General features: G+C 56.4%; 2 protein-coding genes and 1 long non-coding RNA gene across 8 annotated transcripts in view; 1 reads left to right on the forward strand and 2 right to left on the reverse strand.

Annotated features, from left to right (window-relative positions):
• Positions 1 to 706: 706 nt before the first annotated feature.
• On the reverse strand, positions 707 to 5,769 carry SLC16A8 (solute carrier family 16 member 8). The gene is made up of 4 exons (XM_033189340.1): positions 5,556 to 5,769; positions 4,772 to 4,915; positions 3,723 to 4,562; positions 707 to 1,274 (listed from the first exon to the last, which is right to left on the reverse strand). The coding sequence occupies exons 1-4, from the start codon at positions 5,767 to 5,769 to the stop codon at positions 961 to 963; spliced, it is 1,512 nt and encodes a 503-aa protein (XP_033045231.1). The 3' UTR covers positions 707 to 960.
• LOC117070358 lies at positions 4,907 to 9,130 on the forward strand. 2 transcript variants are annotated; one of them, XR_004431883.1, is made up of 3 exons: positions 4,907 to 5,250; positions 5,959 to 6,094; positions 8,420 to 9,130. It is a non-coding gene; the product is annotated as an uncharacterized LOC117070358 (long non-coding RNA). The 2 variants fall into 2 exon arrangements; XR_004431889.1 differs by having other exon boundaries at positions 5,959 to 6,080.
• The window catches only part of BAIAP2L2 (BAR/IMD domain containing adaptor protein 2 like 2), a 29,358-nt gene continuing 13,612 nt past the window's right edge, over positions 7,763 to 23,508 (reverse strand). For 4 of the 5 annotated variants that reach the window (XM_033189308.1, XM_033189298.1, XM_033189318.1 and 1 more), the window contains 10 exons: positions 20,031 to 20,102; positions 19,683 to 19,799; positions 18,653 to 18,799; positions 12,352 to 12,504; positions 11,915 to 12,050; positions 11,567 to 11,783; positions 9,976 to 10,116; positions 9,125 to 9,332; positions 8,571 to 8,617; positions 7,913 to 8,250 (listed from right to left, as the gene is read on the reverse strand). In XM_033189308.1, the coding sequence (XP_033045199.1) occupies positions 8,175 to 8,250; positions 8,571 to 8,617; positions 9,125 to 9,332; positions 9,976 to 10,116; positions 11,567 to 11,783; positions 11,915 to 12,050; positions 12,352 to 12,504; positions 18,653 to 18,799; positions 19,683 to 19,799; positions 20,031 to 20,102 (1,314 nt within the window). In that variant the 3' untranslated portion in view covers positions 7,913 to 8,174. Of the gene's footprint in view, positions 8,251 to 8,570; positions 8,618 to 9,124; positions 9,333 to 9,975; positions 10,117 to 11,566; positions 11,784 to 11,914; positions 12,051 to 12,351; positions 12,505 to 18,652; positions 18,800 to 19,682; positions 19,800 to 20,030; positions 20,103 to 23,508 lie in introns of all 5 variants that reach the window. The other variant, XM_033189289.1, reaches the window with a different exon arrangement.

Raw genomic sequence — 23,508 nt, forward strand, 5'->3', positions numbered from 1 at the left:
AGGGAGATGTGGGACACTCCTTAGGGAGAAGGCAGGTGCTGGGATCAGCGGATGACCTGGTTACCAGCACAGTGTCCAGAGCAAAAGCCCCTGGCCCTGGACACCCAAGTTTATCCTCTAGGGGGAGAGATGCCCTCTGGGAAGGTGAGGGGACATGGCCACCTAGTGGAAGGCAGCAGGGTCCATGCTGTTACTGAGCGCCTCGTTCCCCCCCTCCCCCGCCCAGGACCCCAGGGACGGAGTCGTGTGCTCAGCCCACAGTGAGCAAAGAAAGCAGCCGGGCTGGGATTCAAACCGACCCTGACCCTGGGACTTTGAGCCCTCTCAGACCCCTCGGGCCCCCCGCCTGCAAGCAGCCCCCAACCTTGAGCCCTAGTTGCTGCCAACCCCTCATTCCCTCCACTGGAAAAGGCAGACGCCAGTGAGGGGGGCTTCAGCAGACAGCTCTGAGCAGTGGGGCTGGGCAGGAGCCAGGCACTGTGCCCACCCAGCCCCGTGCCCCTGAGCCCTGTGCCCACCCAGCCCCTTGTGTCTACACCTGGGAACGATGGGTTTCTTCATGCATCTCTGACGCTTCCTCCCAACAGTGCCTACCTAGAAGCCGGCTTCGGGGGCCTGGAGAGAGACCTCCCGGACTCCCTCCTGCCACCCCGACCCCCAACTCAGGTGGTAGCCGGAGCCTGGGCGGAGGCGCAGGAACAGAACCTTCTGCCGTTCAGCTGAGCTTTATCAACAGTTTCCTGTTGCTGCATAGCGGCTTCACTGGCAATGGGGCACGGCCTGGTGGAACTTGGGGCACAGATGAGGGAGGCAGTTCCCAGACACCCAGGGGATCAACTGGAGCCCAGACGTGGACCCCGGGAGTGACCACCCCAGACCAGCCTCCCAGTGGACCAGGCCCTCTGAGACAAGAAGCCGTGTTCCAAGTCACTGGGCCACCCCACCCAGATGCACCCTGAGTTACACAGACTTGGCAGCCAGCCTCGGCCTCGCCTCTGGTTCTGGTTCTGTGGGCTCGCCCCGGGCGCTCAGCACCTCCAGGGCCTCCAAGTTGCCAGGTTCCTCTGCGACAGGCAGGGGCTCAGAGTCCCCTTCGGCCTCAGCATCCTCAATGTCACTGGCTCTGTCCTCAGTGCCTGGGCCTGCTGGGGCAGCTTTAGCACAACGCAGGCAGCAGTTGGTGGCGACAGCCATGAAGACCCCGGCCAGGGCCACCTCAGAGCCTGCCAGGTAGAAGATGATCTCGTAGTTCTTCAGTGCATCCACCAGGCGGCCTGGGGACAGGGAGAAGGTGGGAGAGGTAAGGCCCTGCGGGGTCCCCCCCTCACTTCCCTGCACTCTCAGGTCAAGGGTGGTGCCACTGACTTGGTGAGGCTCATGGGTGACACACACATGCCCACTTTTTATTCCTGTTTTACAAATGTAAAACCCTATGTGGGTTCTGACATTTGAAACCTTAAAAATGTCACTTGCTGTCCCTGGACCTCAATTGCCTAAGTGATATGGGGCTTTTGGTGAGGCGTCCCCTCCTCCCACTGATTCAAGCCCCACAAGTGTCCTGTGACTTGCTTGGCAGTGGGGCATCTGGGGTGGGAGTGGGGAGGGGCCATGGGCTTAGCTCTGCCCTCCTGGGGGCCTCCACCTCTTGCTGTTGCCATATGTAAATGCCCTGGTCCTCAGGGGCTTGACTTAGTCCTCCCACCCTTGTGTCCCAGGAGGCCCATGAGCACCCCAGACCGAGCCATCATCAGCACAGGCGGGGCATGCGGGCCAGTGACTTATTTCCTTCTCTATTTCTCAAGGCTTCTATCACTTGTACATATTACTTTCAAACTTATGAAAGTCTCTCTCTTTTTTTTTTTTTTTTTTTTGAGACAGAGTTTCACTCTTGTTGCCCAGGCTAGAGTGCAATGGCACGATTTTGGCTCACTGCAACTTCCGCCTCCCAGGTTCAAGCAATTCTCCTGCCTCAGCCTCCCTAGTAGCTGGGATTATAGGCATGTGCCACCACGCCCGGCTAATTTTGTATTTTCAGTAAAGACAGGGTTTCTCCATGTTGGTCAGGCTAATCTCGAACTCCCAACCTCAGGTGATCTGCCTGCCTTGGCCTCCCACAGTGCTGGGATTACAGGCGTGAGCAGCCGTGCCCGGCTATCTCTCTCTCTTTTATTATGGATTTTCAGAGATGGGGTCTTGCTCTATTGCCCAGGCTGGTCTTGAACTCCTGAGCTCAAGGGATCCTCCCAACTTGGCCTCTCAAAGTGCTGGGATTACAGGTGTGAACCACTGCACCTGGCCTCAGGAATTTTCTTATTCTTTTGAGACAGGGTCTCGCACCATTCCCTAGGCTGGAATGTAGTGGTGCCATCTTGGCTCACTGCAACCTCTACCTCCTGGGCTCAAGCCATTCTCCCACTTCGGCCTCCTGAGTAGCTGGAACCAGAGGTGCATGCCACCACACCCCAGCTAATTTTTTTTTTTTTTTTTTGGTAGAGACAGGATTTTGCCATGTTGCCCCAGCTGGTTTCAAACTTCTGGCCTCAGCCTCCCAAAGTGTTAGGATTACAGGCATGAGCCACTACACCCGACCAGGAAAATCTCTTAATTGCAAATATTTCCCCCTAAAGTGTGGTTTGTCTGTGCATTCCACCGTCTCTCTAGGTCATTCTCCTCACCCCACACACCTCCTCTGCCCCTCAGATCCACCCAGATTCACACAAGAAATGGAAGACAGTTCCTTGAGCCCTGGACAGGCTGATTTTGTGGGCTGCCCACACACTGGCTTAGGGGCTTTGCCGTTCTCACTGGGTCAGGTGGGATGACAGAGCTCAGTGAGGGCACTCAGTTAGCCCAGCCCTGAAGGAAGGATGGGCAGCTCACCCCATCTCAGTGCAGCCTGCGCCCCCTGCAAGGTGTCCTCCCCATTACTGCACCATTCCACAGCCCTCTGGCCTCTGGGACTCAAAGGCAGGCTCCCTGCTGTTTCAAGATAACATGACAACCCGGGAAGACCCTCGTGTTCCCCACTCCCACCTTTCCAGTTTTGGTTCCTGCCTTGCTTGCATAAGGATGCTGTTCCCCCAGACAAACCCTGCCCATCCATGCTGTGCCTTCACCTGGAGGATCTTCCAGGAAGCCTTTCCTGACCACCCTCATGACGATGACTTCCTAAGGGTGACGGTGACAAGTGCCAGCAGGCCATCTGCACAGTCAAAGACACCAGTGCTTCTCCTTCTCCCCATCTGCCCGCTGAGCACCCCCACTCTGTTTCTGGTCCCAACACCAGTTTCCCAAAGATACTGTCCCCATTCCAGTCACCATTCTAGATGCACCATTCTAAAGGCGTGGGCATTTAGCATTAGGTACACTGAAGCTCTCATTCTGGGCTGCAACTTGCGCTAAGCCTCTGTGCCTCAGTTTCCTCATCTGCAAAATGAGAATAAGCACTTGCGCTTCAGATGGCCTTGTGCCAACTACTTGGGATGGCAGACCTGGCCAGCTATCAGTGTTGCTTTATTTCCCGCACCTTCCTCGGCTTTTCTGTCCTCACGCAGAGCGGGTGGTCCGGCTTGGAGGAGGGACTAACTGGCCATGAAGGGGAGTCCACCCACCCTGCTGCCCATTCCCCTCATCCCTGGAAGTTCCATCTGAGACGCCGGGAGAGAGCTTCCCTCGGTCTAAGGGGCACTAGGCTCGCCACCCCCTCTTCCCTCGGGGCGCACCGGCAGAGGGCGGTCCGATGAGCACGGCCACGGCCTCCAAGAGCAACACCAGGCCCAGCGCACTGGGGAAGCGGGACGCGCCCACAGCCGCCATGAGCACCTCGAACTGCAGCGCGCCCACCATGCCGTAGGAGAGGCCAAAGGCGATGCAGAAGGCAACGAGGGCGCCGTAGGAGCGCGCGCGTGCACTGCTCAGGTCCGTGAGCCCGTTGGCCAGCAGGGCCAGGCTGAAGAGATACGGGACGTGCGGTCGCAGACGCGCCAGGCCCGCCAGGGCGCCGCACGCCGGCCGCGCCACGATGTCCACGAAGCCCACGATGGACAGCAGGAAGGCGGCGTCGGTGTCGGGCACGCCCGCGTCCTTGGCGTAGTTCACTAGCAGGATGGCAGGGACGAAGAGCCCGAGCGCCATCAGGAACTTGGTGACGGCGTACACGGCGAAGGCGCGGTCGGTGCACACTGCCAAGTCCAGCAGGCGCCGGCGGGGCCGGGTCCTGGGGGTTGCCTCGCTCAGCTGCGGCCCGGCGCCGTCCGCCTCTGCCTCGCCCGGAGCGTCCCCCGCGCGGTCGCCGGCGCTGTCCCTGCGCGGTCGCAGGCTCGGCCCGGGCGGCGGCCTCATGACAGCCCCGCAGGCGCAGCAGTGCAGCAGGAGCCCGCCGAGCAGCAGGAAGCCGCCGCGCCAGCCGAAGCGCTCCAGCAGCTGCTGGCCGAGCGGCGACAGCGCGGACAGGAACACGGGGCTGCCCGCCGCCGCCAGCCCGTTGGCCAGAGGCCGCCGCCGCTCGAAGTACAGCCCCAGCATGATGAGCGACGGCTGGAAGTTGAGGGCCAGGCCCAGGCCTGCGGGCGAGGCGGCGCTGTGCCGGGGTCCCCAGGGAACCCCTCCCTGGCCCCCGCAGGAGGGAGGGGCCTGGCCCGGGAACCCAGCAGATCCAAGAACCCAGCCGAAGGACTTCGAAGACTGTCCCACATAGGGAAACCGAGGGCAGATCTTGCAGCAAGAACCCCCGACCCCCAAACCAGAGGGGAGGAGAACAGGGGGCCCTCACCTGTGAGCACCCCAGCGGTCAGGTAGAGCTCCAGGAGGCGCGTGGCAAAGGAAGCTAGGATCATGCCCGCGGAAGCCAGCAGCCCACCCGCCAGCATCACCGGGCGACAGCCAAAGCGGGTCACGAGGATGCTGGACACGGGGCCTGTGGGCAGGGCAGGGTCACCACCCGGGTCCCGGGATGGCTTGAGTCCTCTAAGGAATAAGGTCACCTCCGGCTCAGGGACCCAGAGAGGTGGGCATTGTCTGGCCAAGGTCACATAGCTTGGAGGGGACAGGCCAAAGAGACAGCACCCTGCGAGGGCAAGGCCCAGAGCACCCTATCCCCACCCCTCCTGAGAACCCAAACCCCAAGCAGAGGGGAGACTTCCACACCCCTTTAACCTTCACAGCCTCCAAGTCCCGCCCTGGCACAGCCTGGGATTCCTCCGCAGCCCCGCCTCCCAGGATGGGAACTCCAGCAAGCCCCCAGCCTAACAGGTCAGTGCTGCGGGGATGGGGAGTGGTTCTGTAATCTCAGCTTTCCCGCCTCTACAATGAGCAGGTGTAGATCTCAGAAGGGTCCCTCTGAGCTCACAGGGCAGCCCCCTAGGCCGGCCCCGCCTCTGGCCGCTGTCCCCTCTCTTGCCCTCTCTTCCCCTCTTTCTGGTGCCAGGGTTCCCACAGGCAGGAAGGGACTTCGGGGGCCGTCCCGAGGGTCAGGGGGATGCTCAGGGGGTCGGGTGTCTCCTGGTTTCGGGTCCCAGGGGTCCTGGGGAGGCAGAGAGCCGGGCGGGGACACTGACCCGTGCCGTAGAGCATGGCCAGCATGATGGAGGACACCCAGGCCGTGTCGCTGTAGCCGGCGCCGAAGTCGCGCATGAGCGCCCGGAAGAAGACGCTCACGGCTTTGGGGAAGCCGTAGGCGAAGCCAGTGACCACGAAGCAGGCACCCAGCACGACCCAGCCCCAGCCGCCGTCTGGGGGGCCCTCGCCCCGCCGGGGGCCGCCAGCGCCCATGGCTGCCTCTGTTGGGAGGGGGCGGGGACAAGAGGTTGTGGCTGGGCCAGAAGCCTAGAGGAGGGGGATGGAGATGAAGCATGGGGAAACAGAGGCACAGCGCTACCCACGTGAGCGTGGCTCAGGTCTGGGAACCAAAAGGGGAAACGGAGGTAGGAATCTCACCCCAAGTCTCCTTCTCCTACAAAGGGCGCTGAAGGACGAGGGTAGGACGAGGGGTCCCACCTGACTCTGCACCTCAGCAGGCTCCCTCTGGAGGACACTGCTGGCCCCTCAGGACCTCAGGTGGAAGACATCGGGAAGTGGAGCAGGTGTGTGCCTGGAGGTGAGCGACCAGTACCAAAGTACGCGTGAGGGTCTCGGGACAAGGGAACAAACAGCAGAGGGGCAGATGCCGGCTGCAAAGGGCCATGTGCGTGAAGATTTTCCTTTTTAGCCTTGCGCCATGTTCTTAATATTTCTCAGCGATCACAAATGACTATTGTCATTAGAACATGAAGGGGACAAAAGCCACTTTCAACAGATATCAGCCAGGGGAGCTGAGTTCCCATGCATCCCAGCTCAGCCATGGATTCCCTCCCTATCTTGGGCCGGTCGCCTCCCCTCTCCGAACCTCAGTTTCCTCCGATGTGAGATGGGTGATTGATCACCCCCAGGCCAGCTGGGAATCTTGCGGAGAGGAGTCAGGTCTCTGGCTTCTGCCAGACAGGTAGGAACCTTAGCAGCACTGGGAGAGTGGCCTTCTGCCCTCCCAACCTCAAACCCTCTGTATGCAAAGAATGGCTCCAAAGCCTGTCTCATTCCTGGGGCTCCCCCCAGGGCCCTCACAGCAGCTACCAGCACCCCCCTCACAGATGAGGAGGGTCTACTCAGAGACAGGTGCACCAGGAGCCCGGGGCTGGGGATAGCCTCCTCCCCTCCTGCCTGGAGTGTCCCTCCTGGTACTGGGCAGTGCCACCACCCCCAGGGTATCTGGGACTCTGCCCCTCCTCCACTAGGACCAGGTCGTGGCTTTTCCTGCCTGTTGTCCTCTTGTCACAAGGGCAGCCACTTGAAGGTGGAGACAGGAGAGTGATCCCAGGCAGCCCTCACATCACACTCACCTGAGCCTGCCTCGTGGGTTTGTGGGGTCCAGCCTCACGTCTCCTGAGGCCTGCAGGGAGGGGCCGCTGTCCTTGCAGCTGTCCACCACAGCTCCCGGATGGGGTCTGCCAGACACCCCAGCTTCCCAGCAGCCTGCGCTGAGCTTCTGGCGGACTCCCGCCTAACGCTCCCTCCCCCAGGCCTGGAGCTTAGAGTGTGTGCCCCCACCACACCACACCCCTGCTAAGAGGCTTTTGTCCAGGAGGGGAGAAGAGACTGGGAGCCCCAGACCAGGCTGGGCCTCCATGGTGGGCTCCCTGTCCCAAGACAGTCCAGGAGGGAGGAAGAGCAATCCCTCTGCCTCCTGGAGGCTGGGGTGGCAGACACAGAGACCCTGCCCGGGGGTCCTAGCCTGGCGTTCGGAGCACAGCCCTGCCCTGTAGAGACCCCAACGGTTCTAATCACCTCAGTGCCTCATCTGCCCCCGCCCGACCCCCCGCCCCAGGCCACATTCCAGGAGGGGCTGGCGGCTTTCTCCAGGATGAAGCTAATCCATGCCTGTGCCTGGGGATGTGGGGGCGGGGAGGGGCCAGAACAAAGAGTGCTGTGTCCAGGCCGCCTGAGGGCAGCTTGCTGGTGGTCCCAGCCCTTGGCCACTGCCACCTCTCCCGACCTGAGCAGCTGCTACTTCCTAGGAAACCCACACATCGAAATGAGAGTGGGTGGAGATGGGGGCTGCAGTGCCAGCGCTTTGAGGTAGCCCTAAAGGGTTCTCCAAACAAGGGGCTGGGAGATACCCTCCCGGGGAACGGCCAGGACCTCAGTACCCTCTGGACCCCATTCTCCAATGGGGGAGTCTCCATCCCTCACCCCCTGCCCTGTCCCCCAAATAAGACACCACCAATCCTGCTGCCGCGTCACTTTGCGTCCACTTCCTTTATTTCTCATCATTTACAAAAGACGTACAGAGAGGGCATGTGTGGGACACGGAGCAGGTACAAGGGGCTCCTCCCCACGGGGGCAGAAAAGGGGAAAAGAGGTTGGGGGGCAAGAGGTAGGCCCCCCAGGGAGGGTCCTGGGGCCCCTGGAGGGGGAGAAATCATCCTGTCCCCCCATTCCGCCTGCTTTACTTCGAAGGTCTTGGACCCCAAGCCAGTGCTTTGGAGCTGCTCAGGCTGCCGGGGCGGTCCGGGGAAGGGCAGCCACCCCTGGTCTCAGGGCCCTGCTTCTGGCATCTGCTGCTGTTGCTGCTGTCACTGCCACTGCCAGCTCTGAACAGCCCCTGGGCAGGTGTGCTGGGGGGTATGACCTCGGACCCCGCCTCAGCGGATGAGGGGTGCTGAGCGGTCATTGGTGATGGTGGGACGAAGCTTGACAGTAGCAAAAGGATTTGTGCCCCTGTAGGAGGAGGGGATGGGGTGAGAAGGGCAGATGATCCCCACCTGGCCGTGGCTCAGGAAGGCAGCTGGGCCACTGAGCCGGGTCCCGCCTCCTGCCCCTATTTGGTCTCCATCCACTCCTTGCCCCACTTCATCTATTTTTTTGTTTTGTTTTGTTCTGTTTTTAGAGATGGGGTCCCACGGTGTTGCCCAAGCTGGTGTTGAACTGTTGGAGTCAAGAGATCCTCCCCTCCTAGTCTCCCTAGTAGCTGGGATGACAAGTGTGTGCTGCCACACCTGCCACCCCCGTCACTGTTCGGGCCCCGTTTGAGGACTCACCTTGGGAAGAGTTCCTGTGGCGGGTACTGCTCTGAGGACATCAGTTTCTGCAGTGGGGGTGGGGAAGGGCTGGTTTGGTGGGGAGAGGGGCAAGCAACCCCTTGCCCCTCCCCTCCCTCTCCCCATGCCCATAGGGCAGAGGACTGGGCCAGAGAGCCCCTGCCATGCAAGGCTCCTGGGAAATGAGACCCTGAGGTTCTGAAGCCCAGCATTCTGTGGGTAGCAGAAGTGAGAAATCCCTGGGCCAGAGCACCACCTCCGAGGACTAACCACGCCCCCATAATAACACTGGGGTGGCTCCATGGGTAGATGATCTCCCTGGCCTCCCGCAGCCCCGTCCTGCTGGCCAGCCCCAGGTCACATTCTGCTCCAGGACCCTGGTCTTCCCCTTCAGCCCAGACTCAGCCCCATACCACCCCTCCATGCACCAAGGAACAGACTGAGGCCAGGTGGGTGGGTCCCCTACCAGACAGCCAGTGACAGAGCCTCGGGATCCCTGCTCTCCCGCCTCCCTGCCCACTGGAGGCCCCAGGAGAGGGCGGGCGAGGGCTCACCTTGACGTCAGTGGCAGTCCCTGTGCTGCCCATGCTGCCTCGGCGGCTGCTGGGCAAGGGCGGAGGTGCAGGGCTCGGGGCACGGCTCGGCACCCGGCTTGGGGTGCGGGAGCGGGACTGGCCATCCCAGTACTCCGAGGGTGCTGTGGAATTGCCTGGCCGGTCCAGGAGGTCATCGAGGCTGTGGCTGCCCCGGAGTGGGTAGGACCTAAGTCCAGAGAAAGGAGGGGAAGGAAGGGGGTTGGGGCCTGTCAAATCCCTTGTCCTGCCAGTGGCTGGGGCACCTTAGGAAGGAGGCATCGACAGCTTCCTCCCTGCACCTGCGTGAAACAAGACTGTTGACTGGAGGGAGGTCCTGAGGGGAGGCAGAGGGATGGATGCAGTGACCTTCAGGGCAGAGAGAGGGGCTCAGGGCCGGTGGCTCTCCAGGGGCTGAAGGGGACTGGGCCCACTCAAGACTGCACCTTGCGACCTGGGTGCAGTGGCCCATGCCTGTAATCCCAGCACTTTGGGAGGCCGAGGTGGATGTATCACCTGACGTCAGGAGTTCAAGACCAGCCTGGCCAACATGGAGAAATCCTGTCTCTACTAAAAATACAAAAGGTAGCTAGGTGTGGTGGTGTGAGCCTGTAGTCCCTACTCCAGAGGTTCAGGCAGGAGAATTGCTTGAATGTGGGGAGGTGGAGGTTACAGTGAGCCGAGATGGCACCACTGCACTCCAGCCTGGGTGACAGGGTGAGACTCTGTCTCAAAACAAACAAACAAGCCTGTACCTAGCAGATCCTCTCCGCTGGGCAGTGGCACCCTCGCCAGAGTCCTCACTCCCGCTCCACCCCTGATGATTCAGGTACCTGGAAGGCAGCTCGTTCCCGGGCTTCACCGGCATCATGGGGGTCATGGGGGACATGGAGGTCATGGGGGTCACGGGGGTCATGGGATTCACAGGCCCCTCCTCCAGAGCCTTCACATAGGCCTCGGGGAACCAGCCGCTCCTGTGGGGCAGAGGCAGAGGCTCCTTCAAGCCAGGCCCGGGGACAATGACCAAAAGACATCCTCCCCTCAGGCTTGCTAGAAGCTACGTCACCTCAAATTGACAGACTAGAATCAATTCCGTATGTTTACTTCTGTTTTCACCTGCTAGTACCTATTGATGATAAAACATGCCATCCTTTTCCCTAAGAGGCTATGTGAGTCAAGGATGGATAATGACATTCCCAGAACATCCCAGGAGGGTCTGACAGCTTCAGTCTACAAGGTTCTATCCTCAGGTCCCCGGGGTGTCTGTGGCACACCATCCTCTGCTGTGGGTCTGTGAAGCAGGTACTCCAGCAGCGGGTGTCCCTGTCGTTGGTGTTCTCAGTCATCTCTCTCCCCACTGACCCCCTTCTGTTCTTGTCCCTGTGGTCACCTGCCCAGCTATGGACCTTTGCGCCTAACTATAAGCCCCTCCACGCATCCCCCATCCCCCACTCACCTGTCTATACTCCATCCCCTGTGTAGCCACGAATCCATCCAGCACCCCCTCGCCACTCACACCTCTCCAATCACCCATCAGTGTCTGTCCCCCACATCCGTGCATCCTCCCATGTCGCCAACCACCCAGTCAGTGACCCTCCCATTTTATGCCCATCCACTTGCACACACTCCACCTACCCACACGCCCATCTGCTGGCCCACCCATCCACCTGTCCACCATCCACTAAGCACAGGACCACTCATCCACCCATGGGCTGGTGCGGGCAGCCACCACCCGCTCTGCCCGTGCATGCATTCATCCGGTGCTTCCTCTCTCCTGCAGCACACTCCCCTGCCCATGAAGCCCCGAGGGGCACTGCCTGGCTCCAGCCAGCCCCATCTACCCCGTTTTCCCCTGCAGGACAGTGGTGCCCATCCATTCCCTTTGCTAGCTGCCAGGCCTGCTGTCCTCCGGGCTTTCTGGCGCCCTCACTGTATGAAACTCCCCAACTCTTCCTCCACCTCAAGTGTCAAAACAGCCCGGTTTAGGTGCTTTAAGGATTTCCACTGAGGGTGACTGCAAAGAGGTGAGCACATTTCAGGCCCTACTCCTAGCCCAGCCCCCTGCATCAGAGTTCCAGGGCTGACTGTGCAGAGGGGACACAGCCTCCTCCCAGAGGCAGGCACACAGTAGGTGCTCAAGCAATAGGATTTCTGCCATTTCTACACTTTTGGAAGAACCCGCCCATCCCCCATCCTCTGCCCCCTCTCAAGGGGCCGTCATCCTGAACTTGGTAAGGCAACTCTTCCCACTCCCACTGAATGAATGAGGAAACTGAGGCAGAGTGTGGAGGGCGGGAGGAGAGCAGCATTGTCCGAGGCCTCCAGGGGAGGCCAGGGAAGCCTCAGTCCGGCAGGTCCCCGGGTCCCCGGCCCCCAGGGCCTTCTTTTCAACCAACCCCCGGCCCCTCCAAGGCTCCCACTCACGCGGACGAGCCCTCCAGCTTGCCGTAGAGCCAGCCGTTCTGGGCCTCGGGCACCAGCACCTCCACCACGTCCCCGGCGGAGAAGCGCAGCAGCGTGTGGTTGGCGCCCTCTGAGTGAGAGACCAGGGCGCGGACCCTCCTGGCGCCCCCGCCGCCGCCCGGGCGCTCGCCGAAAGAGTTGGAGCGTGAGCTTTGGGCGCTGCCGCTGTAGAGGGAGGCTGCGGGCGGGAGAGCGCGGCGGCACGTGGGCGGGAAGTTCTCCCTGGCGTCTACCCTCGATCCCTCCTGCTGCAGCCCCACCCCCACACCTCTCCCGGCCCTCCTGCCGCCCCGCGCGGGGGGCACTCACAGGCCGACGGCGTGCGGGGCAGGGAGCGGCGGTCTGGCTCCAGCTGGGACGCGGGCCTCGCGTCGAGCTCGGGGCCGTAGGAGCCGGAGCCGTGCCGGCTGCGGGGGGAGCTGAACTCTCCCAGGGGCCTCGGGGGCTGCGGGGGAGACGGGCAGGGAGGGTGGGGCGGGGAGGGCGGGGGCCGCGCCCTAGTCCAGCCCCCACCCCCAGTCCCAGGCGTCGGCGTAGGGGTTCTGGGGGCGGCGGCCGGGCCACCACGGGGGCGCGGAGAACGCGGGGGGAGCCGAGAACGCGCCGGGGCGGAAGGGCAGGCCGGGGGGTGCAGCGTAGAGCGGGAGCCTGGGGGGCAGGAGGCTCCAGGCGGGGGGCCTGAGGCCCCAGGGCCCCGCGGGGGGCGGCGGGGGCGCGAACGGCGGCGGGGGCGCCCAGGGCCTCACCATGTCCAGGCGGGTGGGCGTCAGGCGGCCCGAGGGATAGGGCGGCCCCAGCGCGGGGCCCAGCAGGCCGGGGGAGTGGGCGCGCGACGAGCTGCGGCTGGCCTCAGACTGCTCCTTCCACAGCAGCACGCGGTTCTGGAGCATCCCCCGGGCCTGGCCGGGTGGGGACACGGGGGTCAGCCAGGTCTGGGCGGCTCCCTGAATCCTGGGGACCCAAAATGGCACCCTCGACCTGAGAGCTCAGGCCCTATCCGCTCAGGATGACGGGATTTCCTAGCTGGAAGGAGCCAGAAGCCAGCTCACCGTCCAACCCACACCCTCCACTTTTTGCAAAGGTGGCTCCATTTTCCACGAAGAGCTTCCCCTTACAGCCCCCCCGCCCCGTCCCCCTCAGTGTCTGTGCTTTGGGCTGTCCTCACCGCCCAGCTTCAGGGGTAGGGGTGGCACCCAGGCCTGGCCACTCAATCGCCCCATCCTCCTGCCTGCAGCGATAGGCTCAGGAATGGCGCTTAGCTAGAAACTACGACCAAAGAACCCAGGTAAGTGCATGCCTGTATCAAAACACCTCATGTACTCCATAAATATATACACCTACTGTGTACCACAAAAATTAAAATAAACGGTGAGTGAGAAAAAACACTGCATACAGTTTCAAAACCATCAAAGAGGCCATGAGAAAAATTTTAAAAATATGTTTATGAAGTGGAAAAGCCATTCTAAGTATGATACCAAACCCATGAACTCGAAAAGACTGATAAATTTTACTAAATAAAAATAATGTTTTTGTATGGCAAAACCAACCGTAACACAGGCAAATGACAAATGGCAAACTGGCTGTCATATTTGCAACTCATCACCAAGAAAAAGCTGGTTTCAGTAACATATCAAGAGCTCCTACAAATTAATAAGAAAGTGGATGAAAAGATACTGGCATGTCACAGCACAGAAAATCCAATGGCTTTGAAACATGAAAAGATGTCAAGCTCGCGTTTACGACAAGTATGAGGTAAAGCCACGCCGAGATACCATTTTTGCCTTTCTGATTAGCCAAGATCAGAAAGTTTGCTCATACACTGTTTTCAAGGGGTGCGGAAGCACAGAAACTCATACATCACTGATGGAAGTATAAATTGGTGCAACCAATGACTGTATTCTTGGGCTTACCAATTCCACTTCTAGGAATCTATCCTGGAAATACATTTGCACAGCTGCAGTAAACCAGAGAAGCTAAGGATGAGGTGGGAAGGCACGTTATTGACTGGACTTGGACTAAGCAAAGACTAATTATTGAAGATGAATAAAAAAGGCAATTTACCATGCCCAGGCACCTAGAGTTCTTTAAATCTTTTTCTAAGGGTGCTGTTTTGTTTTATTGTGAGAGTCTTGCTCCATTGTCCAGGCATGAGCCACCACGCCCGGCCCTAAGTGTGCCTTCTACTTATAAATAGAACAACAAGTAAATATATATGTTTAGCTATCTTAGGAGTCGGATCTTGGATGTTCTGAAGTCCAGTTGAGTCAGACAACATGTTACTTGCTCCCCTGTGTGATATGGTTTGTATATTGTCCTCTCCAAATCTCATTTTGAAATGTGACCCCTCAGTGTTGGAGGTGGGACCTAGTGGGAGGTGGTGGGTCATGGAGGCAGCTCCCTTATAAATGGCTTGGTGCTGTACCCCACGGTGATGAGTGGTATGAGTTCATGCAAGAATCTCCTTGTTTAAAAGATTATAGTGGCCGGGCACGGTGGCTCACACCTTAATCCCAGCACTTTGGGAGACTGAGTTGGGTGGATCACCTGAGGTCAGGAGTTCAAGACCAGCCTGGCCAACATGGTGAAACCCCGTCTATACTAAAAATACAAAACTTAGCTGGGCATGGTGGTGCATGCTTGTAATCCCAGCTACTCGGGGGGCTGAGGCAGGAGAATCGCTTGAACCCAGGAGGTGGAGCGTGCAGTGAGCTGAGATCATGCCATTGTACTCCAGCCTGAGCGACAAGAGCAAAACTCCATCTTAAAATAAATAGAAAAAAGAAAGAGTGTGGTACCCCACCCCCACCCCCCACCAGCTCCCTCTTTGGCCATGTGATATGAACTTCCCCTTTGCCTTCTGCCATGATTGTAAGCTTCCAGAGGCTTCACCAGGAGCAGATGCTGGTAATGCACTTCTTGTACAGCCTGCAGAACTGAGAGCTAAATAAACCTCTTTTAAAATAAATTACAGAGCCTCGGTTATTCCCTTATAGCAATGCACAATGGACTAACACACCATGCATAGGGGAAAATCTGCCTGTTCAACCCACAGCTCCCTCCTGAGGGACCCTCACCCACCAGGAGGCAGTCAAGGAAGGGGTCAGCTCTTCTCTTAATGCTGATGGTTAACTGTTTACAGGCAACAAGGAGTTTAACACAGGTGAAAAAGAGTTTCCTCCGAAAGAAGACCTATAAATAGCTAAGAAGCACAGGAAAACATGTTCAACATCATTAGCCATCTGAGAACCGGAAATCAATATTGCAATGAGCTACCGCGTCACACTTGCTAAGATGGCTATTATCAAAAAGACAGTAACAAATAGTAGCGGGGACATGGAACAACTGGAACCCTCATAAACTGCTGGGGACATGGAAACTCTGGAAAAGGGTCTGGAAGTTCCCCAAACAGTTAAATATAGAGTTACCATATGGCACCACAGTTCCACTCTTATATACCCAAGAGAGATGAAAACATAGATCCACGTGAAGACTCGTACATGGATGCTCAGAGCAGCATTGGTCATGACAGCCAAAAAGGGGACACAACCAGGGGTCCATCAGCTGACATCTGAGTAAATACATCTGAGTAAATGAGTAAATACAATGTGGTCTATCCAAGCAATGGAATATTACCAGCAATGAAAAGGAAGCCAGTCGCAAAAGAGTATGATTCCGTTTATATGAAATGTTCAGAATGGGCACATGTATTGAGACAGAAAGTAGATTACTGGCGGCCTAGGGCTGGGGGAGTTGGAGGATTGGGAATGACAGCTAAGGGGTACTGGTTTGTAGTTTTTTTTTTTTTTTTTTGAGACGGCGTTTTACTCTTGCTGTCCAGGCTGGAGTGCAGTGGTGTAATCTTGGCTCACTGCAACCTCCGCCTGCTGGGTTCAAGCAATTCTGCCTCAGCCTCCCATGTAGCTGGGTTTACAGGCATGCACCACCATGCTCGGCTAACTTTTTTCTAAACAGAAAAGGAAATAATGCCTTAACCGGAAGAGAGACTTGAGCCTGCAGCCTGCAGGAGCGCTGACCTCAGCATTCCCCATGGTGGCACCTGGGCAAGTTCCTGGTCCCAAGATTACAAAGAAAATCTCCAGCACCCACAAAGGAAAAGCCAGTTACTTAAAAGGGAAGGGAGACAGATCACGACCAGACTTCAATTCTACAACACAGGGTGCTAGAACATAGTGGGGCTTGGACCATGAAAGGAAAGGTCTGCAGCTCTGGAGCCCTTCCGCCGGCCAGTATACCACTCACCAGGCATAGCAAAAGCTAGCCATTTGCAGATATGCAAGGATCTTACAGTGTGTCTGCAGAAAACACCCATGAAGGTTCTCTAACTACAGCAATCAATCAAAACAGAGACCTCAAGGCAGTGGGAGATGGAAAGGGGTTATAGCAGTGGGCAGTGGATCTGATCACAGGTGTGGTGAAGCAGTAACAGGATGGCGGTACACCTGGCAACGGTAACATGTGCAATCTAAATAAAGGTTCTTGAGGCCAGGCGTGGTGGCTCATGCCTGTAATCCCAGCACTTTGGGAGGCCAAGGTGGGAGGATCACTTGAGATCAGGAGTTCAAGACCAGTCTGGCCAACATGGTGAAACCGCATTTCTACTAAAAATACAAAAATTAGCCGGGGGTGGTGGTGGGCGCCTGTAATCCCAGCTACTTGGGAGGCTGAGGCAGGAGAATCACTTGAACCTGGGAGGTGGAGGTTGCAGGAAGCTGAGATGGCACCACTGCACTCCAGCCTGGGCAACAGAGCAAGACGCCGTCTCAAATACACACATACATACATACATAAAATTAGTTTATCAAAATAATTTTGGTCATGCTGCAGAGATGACTAGTGAGGTCTGAAACTAAGTCCTAAACTATCTTGGCAAAACCAAGAGGTAGAGGATGGGAAGGATGAAGAGAGGAGTAAAAGCTTTCTAAAGACCCCATCTCAGAATAGTTGGAGGGCAGGAAAATACTTCTTAAGGTGTTATCTTTTTTATTTTTATTTTTTTTGAGATGGAGTCTCGCTCTGTCATCCAGGCTGGAGTGCAGTGGCTCCATTTTGGCTTACTGCAACCTCTGCCTCACAGGTTCAAGCGATGCTCCTGCCTCAGCCTCCTGAGTAGCTGGGATTACAAGTGTCTGCCACCATGCCCAGCTGATTTTTGTATTTTCAGTAGAAATGGGGTTTTGCCGTGTTGGCCAGGCTGGTCTTGAACTCCTGACCTCAAGCAATCCACCCACCTCGGGCTCCGAAATTGTTGGGATTACTGGTGTGAGCCACCGTGCCCAGCCTAATTTTTGTGGAAAGCTTTAAATCAAGGTCTCATCTTATGAACTGGGGGAGCAATGGACTGAATAGTGTGTGTCTGTAGTGGGGTGAAGTTGGCATTTTTGGAAAAGATAATAGGTGGATATATATGTGATTATGAAAGTCACAAAGTGAGGTCACCACAGGTAGAGAGAAAAAGAATAGTGCAATTTCTTTCTTTCTTTTTCTTTTTTTGAGACGGAGCCTCGCTCTGTCGCCCAGGCTGGAGTGCAGTGGCCGGATCTCAGCTCACTGCAAGCTCTGCCTCCCGGGTTTACGCCATTCTCCTGCCTCAGCCTCCTAAGTGACTAGGACTACAGGCACCTGCCACCTCGCCCAGCTAGTTTTTTGTATTTTTTAGTAGAGACGGGGTTTCACCGGGTTAGCCAGGATGGTTTCGATCTCCTGACCTCGTGATCCGCCCGTCTTGGCCTCCCAAAGTGCGGGGATTACAGGCTTGAGCCACCGCGCCCGGCCGAATAGTGCAATTTCTAAATTAATAAAGGGAAAGGGGGAATATATAGTATAATAACCAAACTGACAAGAAATAACATGAGAGAAAAAGAGGAAATGACAAAATAATTACAGTTAGCTCAAGTTACCTAGAAGGAATAAAACCCAGGTATATTCATTGTTATGTTAAATGGGAATGGGCTGAATTCCTTTTCTATTAGAAGACACAGACTGTAAGACTGGTCAAAAGCTCAAAGTCAGCTATACGTCAGTAACAGAAAGTTTACTTAACATACAAAGAGATAAGCAAAGAGAAGAGAAAGTAAAAAGAGCAGTATTAATATCAGACAAGGGAGAATTGAAAGCACCAAACTTGATTAAGAGAGACGTAACGTACATAAATGGCAATATTTACAAAGAAGGTAGAATAGTTATAACCAAAAAAGCGCCAAACAACATGGCAGCTCAATTCAGAAAGTGAAATCTATTAGAAATTCAATGAGAAACGAGCAAGTCTGACTGGTCTAGCAGGCAGAACGGGGCAAGAGGTTAGAGGATTTAAATAATACTATAAAATGGCTGGGTGCGGTGGCTCATGCCTGTAATCCCAGCACTTTGGGAGGCTAAGGCAGGCAGATAACTTGAGGTCAGGAGTTTGAGACCAGCCTGGCTGACATGGCGAAACTCCGTCTCTACTAAAAATACAAAAATTACCCAGGCATAGTGGCGCATGCCTGTAGTCCCAGCTACTCGGGAGGCTGAGGCAGGAGAATCTCTTGAACCTGGGAGGCGGAGGTTGCTGTTAGCCAAGATTGTGCCATTGCACTCCAGCCTGGGGAACAAGAGTGAAACGCTGTCTCAATAAATAAATAAATAAATAATAAATATGAGAAAATTAATAGACAATAACTGAACAAACCTATCAATTAATGAATTTGTGAATTGTGAAAATATACAAGCAGGAATTTAAAAATGGTGCACACATGAATAAATGCATGAATTAGTGAATGCATTAAAAACAAACTATCACGAGTGAATAAATGAATGAATGTATAGTGATACAAGCAAACTCAACAACAAAGAAAGAAATGGATGGAGAGAGCAAAATAAAATGAATTTCTATAGACAGGCAGGAAGGGAGGGAAGAGGCAGGAAGGGAAGGAAGAGGCAGGAAGCGAGGGAAGAGGGAGGAAGGCAGGGAAATCTCTGTGTATGGCCACTCAGGGCGGGGGGCAGCTCCTAGAAGCGCCCCGCCTGCTGTCCCCCAGTTCAGCTCACCCGGCCGAAGAACTGCAGGAAGGTGTTGGAAAGTAGCAGGTGCTTCTCTGCCAGGAAGCGATAGCGCCGCTTCTCTTCCAGTTCAGCCGCCCGCTGACTCTCAGACACGAAGGCCTGCATCTGGGCGTGTAGCCGGTTCACACTCTCCTGGAGGGAATGGGAGTTCTGGCTGGGGGCGGTGGGTGTGTCTCATCCCATCCACCTCGCCCACAGGCGCCAGCTGTTCAAGCCCCCTGTCCTTCCCGACTGCGCCTCCCCAAGCCCACCCCCTATCACCTAGCCCATCCTAGCTCCTAAGCCTGCCCCCTCATCGGCAGCCTTGTTACGAGTCTGGGCCCTGCATCCCCCTCGCCCGGGTGCTTCTCACAAGCAGGGCTGGTGTCTGAGCCATCGCTCTGTCTCTAGCACCCAGCACAAGCCCAAGCACGGGCTGGGGGGAGGGGGGCAGGGGGACGGGTTTAATGAGAATATGAATGAGTAGGTTAATAGCCCCTATTTAGGGGAAGGTTCTGAGGAGGGGAGGCATGCATTCACTTAAAGGAGCCAGGAGCCAGAAGAAGAGACGGGAAGGGAGGTAGAGGGTTTGGGTCTTGGAGACATTGGCCAGGGATGGGGCCCTAGGCTCAGGAGGGGGAAACAGACTTAGCGGGGCGGGATACCTCTGCCTGGCAGGAGGGAGGGGAGGAGGATGGGCAGCTGGTGGATGACAGCTTTGGCACCATGTTCAAGCGAGCAATTTTCTCGGTGAAGTAGGAGACGGGGGAGGTGGGATGGGGTTGCAGGAGAGGCTCAGGGATTCTGGGGAAGGCCAGGAAGCCACAGGGCAAGGGGCGGTGCTGGGCTTGGCCCTGGGAGCTAGTGACGCCCACCCCACCAGGGCTGGCTGACCTCCCCAGCCACGCTCATCACAGTTGTGCTGGTGCTCGGTAGGGGAGCTCAGGGAGGTGTTCCGGGTTCCCAGGGCCCGGTCTCGCCCCAAGGTCTGCCCACCCGCCCTTGCCGGCCCTCCCCCGCTTCCCGGCCCTCGCACCTTCATCTCCCGCACATTCTTGTCTCTCTTGCGCTCCATGCGCCACAGCTCAGACATGCACTTCTCCAGGTTGGCCGCTCGGTGGCGGTACTCGAGCTCATAGTGCTGGCGGCTGTCCTGGAGTAGGGTGGAGTTGGGGAGGGAGAATCCCCCCACATCAGAGAGCTCAAGACACCCCTTACAGAGATCAGGACCCTGGAAGTCTGGAGACTCGGGGCTCAGCTGGGAACATGGATAATCTGGGGCCTAGTCAACGCTCAGCACTGGCCTGTGTGTGCCCACCTGTCAAATGGGAGAGGGGGTCCTGCCTATGATGGGTTGGGGGCCGAGGGGGGAGGCCAGACTTACTTTGATGAACTGCATGTCCAGCTTGGTGTTCTTCTCCATGTGCTGCAGCAGGTCTCCATGGAATGTCTGCACCTGAGCAGAGTGCAGGGTGAGGGTGATCAAGGCCCCCTTACTGTTCCCAGGCCCCGGCACCCCCTTGCACTTTCTGTATAACAGCCTGCCCACCATGCTTCTAGTATACCAGGCACCTGCCCACCTGTCAGAGAAACGGAGACAAGAAGAGCACCTGGCTGGAGGGAGGATGGAATGGGGAAACATTCACAATGTTTAGTGCGGTGCTGGCTGGAAACAAACCCTTGAAAAGTGTGTCAGAGTCTTCTGGTTCTTATTTTTTGTCTTATTCTTAGTTGTACTTCGATGATGTCATTCCCTCTGCCTGGAATTTCCTATCTTCCAATGCCAGCTTCCTGTCTTCCCGACTTTCCCAAGCAGAATCCATTGCTCCCTTGTTTTGTTTCTGGAATGCGTGCACATTTTGTAGCTTCACTGTCCATTCCTCCAGTTGTATATAGAATTTATGGCCAGGCCCCCATGCATAGCCCCTCGGAGCTGTTATGGCCATGGCTCACCTCTGTGTCCTCAGCACCATGGGCAGGGCACAGCCCAGCAAAAACACTCAGAAGCTGTTGAGGTCTCAGATGGGCCTGAGAGGTGACAGGTTCCCATGACAAGTGGATGTCTGGCCACCAGGGCAGGACAGGAAAGGCTGCTGGGCTCAGGCTCGGAAGCTTCGTCCTCATTCTAGTACTGCCTCTTATTTGCTTTGTGACTTTGGACAAGTTGCCACCCATCTCTGGACCTCAGTTGCCCCATCTGTAACAGGAAAGGCTTGACCAGGCTGGGCATGCTGGCTCACGCCTGTAATCCCAGCACTTTGGGAGGCTGAGGTGGGTGGATCACCTGAGGCCAGGAGTTCGAGATCAGCCTGGCCAACATAGTGGAACTCCATCTGTACTAAAAAATGCAAAAATTAGCTGGGCGTGGTGGTGCATGCCTGTAGTCCCAGCTACTCGGGAGGCTGAGGCAGGAGAATCGCTTGAACCCAGGAGACAGAGGTTGCAGTGAGCTGAGATCACACCACTGGGTGACAGAGTGAGACTCTGTCTCAAAAGAAAAAAGAAAAAAGGAAAGGCGGCTGGGCGTGGTGGCTCAAGCCTGTAATCCCAGCACTTTGAGAGGCCGAGACGAGGGGATCACGAGGTCAGGAGATCGAGACCATCCTGGCTAACACGGTGAAACCCCATCTCTACTAAAAAATACAAAAAACTAGCCGGGCGAGGTGGCGGGCGCCTGTAGTCCCAGCTACTCGGGAGGCTGAGGCAGGAGAATGGCGTCAACCCGGGAGGCGGAGCTTGCAGTGAGCTAAGATCCGGTCACTGCACTCCAGCCTGGGTGACAGAGCGAGACTCCGTCTCAAAAAAAAAAAAAAAAAGGAAAGGCTTGACCAGCTGCTCTCTGAGAGCTTGATGAGCTTTGATTCTTTGGGCCCATGTGGTGCCCTATATTCTCCTATATTCTGTATTCTCTATCGGCTTTCTCTGAGTCACTCCATGTTGTTGAGGAGTTGGACCTAAACCCTTCCAGCTGCAAGAGGGTTCAGGCTCCATGGGGCACAAGAGGCGCTTCCCCAGCCCCGCGGAAACGTCCTCCTCTGGAGCCCCTCCCGCCTCTGCGCAGCCTCTGTCCACACACCCTTTTCACACAGTGGGTCCTTCCTCCTGCCCTAGGTGTCCTCACACCATCCCATGGGGCTAGGGGATCACCCAGAAAAGGGATGCTGGCAGTCTCCTCCCAGTATGCAGAAAAAAATCACTACATAATAAATTTTCCAAAGTTTAAGGTTTTCTCCCACAGTTGTTTCCCAAACTTTGGTGCCCACTGGTCTGCACAGGAGCTTGAGGGTGCTTCTTTGGTACCGAAACCCTGAGCTATGGCTGCCAGTGTGTGTGTACAGAAGGGTGTCAGCACCAAGAAGGAAGGAGCACTCAGGTGTGCAGAATGATAGAACAGTCAACAGAAACATGCATTGTTCTAGAAATGCTAGGTGGATGCTTCTACTTGATGGGGGGCCGCTTTCTGCTGGATCCAATCAAAAGGAAGCCTTCCCGACCCTGTGCTAGTATGAACGTCACAGCGCTGCCTCCTTAAATTTTGTGACCTCAAGCCGGGCACGGTGGCTCACGCCTATAATCCCAGCACTTTGGGAGGCCGAGGCAGGCAGATCACTTGAGTTCAGGAGTTTGTGACCAGCCTGGCTAACATGCTAAAACCCCGTCTCTACTAAAAATACAAAACTTAGCTGGGCATGGTGGCGGCTGCCTGTAATCCCAGCTACTGGGGAGGCTGAGGCAGGAGAATTGCTTGAACCAGGAGGCAGAGGTTGCAGTGAGCCAAGATTGTGCCCTTATAAAAGAACAAAACTCCGTCTCAAAAAAAAAAAAAAAAAAAAATTGTGACCTTGCTTGTAAAGAGACAGTCCCAGCTTTCTGTCAATCAGAATCCACATGTTCCTGAAAATCCCCACCTTCTGCAAAAATGCACAATATAAACAACAGGGCTTGGGGCAGACCCTCAAAACCCAGGCAACCTTGTAACCAGAGCACTTATAAAGATGGTGAATGGCACCTGGAGAGACTGACTTGAACCACACCGAAAGTCATGGAAAGTACTTCAAATGCATAGACTCAAAGTACAGACCTGCAGAGAACACTCAGTTACAGCAGGACTGGTCTGCAGAGGCAACAAGGACACGGATGATGCCGAAGGAAGCAGAGCCTAGCCAGTGAGGCTGTCACAACCTGCCCTGAGAGCCCTGGGAGATGGGGCACGCTCTCCCCAAAAGGCCTGGGTGCAGGAGCTCTTCTAAGGTATGCTTCAAATGCAGCCCGAAGGGCTCCTGCTGTCAGCTCAGCAGACAAGCTGGGACTCTTTCCTTTCCTGCTAACTCTCTTTGCCCCACTCCCTTCCTCTTGCCCAGGAAAAATCACTTAGGAACAAGCTGAGTCCTGTATCATGGGATGGTGTTGCTTCTGCTTCCAGTCATGTGTGAACAAAGGTACGTGGCGGCAATGTGCGCTTCAGCAGGACAGCCATATCATAGCTCTTCCTGTTGTCGTGGTTTGGCTGTGATCGCCAATGAAGCCGAGGACACAGACCCAGGATGCCCCCAGCTGGTAGGTCCCAGGCATCACTGGGTTAATGGAAAGGATGCCAAGCTCCTGAAGAAATGGGTCCATCAAGAGGTTGACAATGGGGCAGGCGTGATGACTCACGCCTGTAGTCCCAGCACTTTGGGAGGCTGAGGTGGGAGGATCACTTGAGGTCAGGAGTTCGAGACCAGCCTGGCCAACAAGGCAAAACCCTGTCTCTACTAAAAATACAAAAATTAGCCCAGCGTGATGGTGCATGCCTATAATCCCAGCTACTTGGGAGGCTGAGGCAGGACAATCGCTTGAACCCAGGAGGTGGAGGTTGCAGT

Source organism: Trachypithecus francoisi, unplaced genomic scaffold (assembly GCF_009764315.1).
Source record: "Trachypithecus francoisi isolate TF-2019V2 unplaced genomic scaffold, Tfra_2.0 Contig01580, whole genome shotgun sequence".
Lineage (NCBI taxonomy): Eukaryota > Metazoa > Chordata > Mammalia > Primates > Cercopithecidae > Trachypithecus > Trachypithecus francoisi.

What these genes read in the sequence shown, in the direction of transcription:
- SLC16A8 (XM_033189340.1), bottom strand. Translation starts at nt 5,769, where the DNA reads ATGGGCGCTGGCGGCCCCCGGCGGGGCGAGGGCCCCCCAGACGGCGGC. An exon ending in GGCCATGCTCTACGGCACGG is followed by an intron (nt 4,916 to 5,555) that starts GTCAGTGTCCCC and finishes CCCTGCCCACAG; the next exon opens with GCCCCGTGTCCAGCATCCTC. An exon ending in CATCGGACCGCCCTCTGCCG is followed by an intron (nt 1,275 to 3,722) that starts GTGCGCCCCGAG and finishes CCCTGTCCCCAG; the next exon opens with GCCGCCTGGTGGATGCACTG.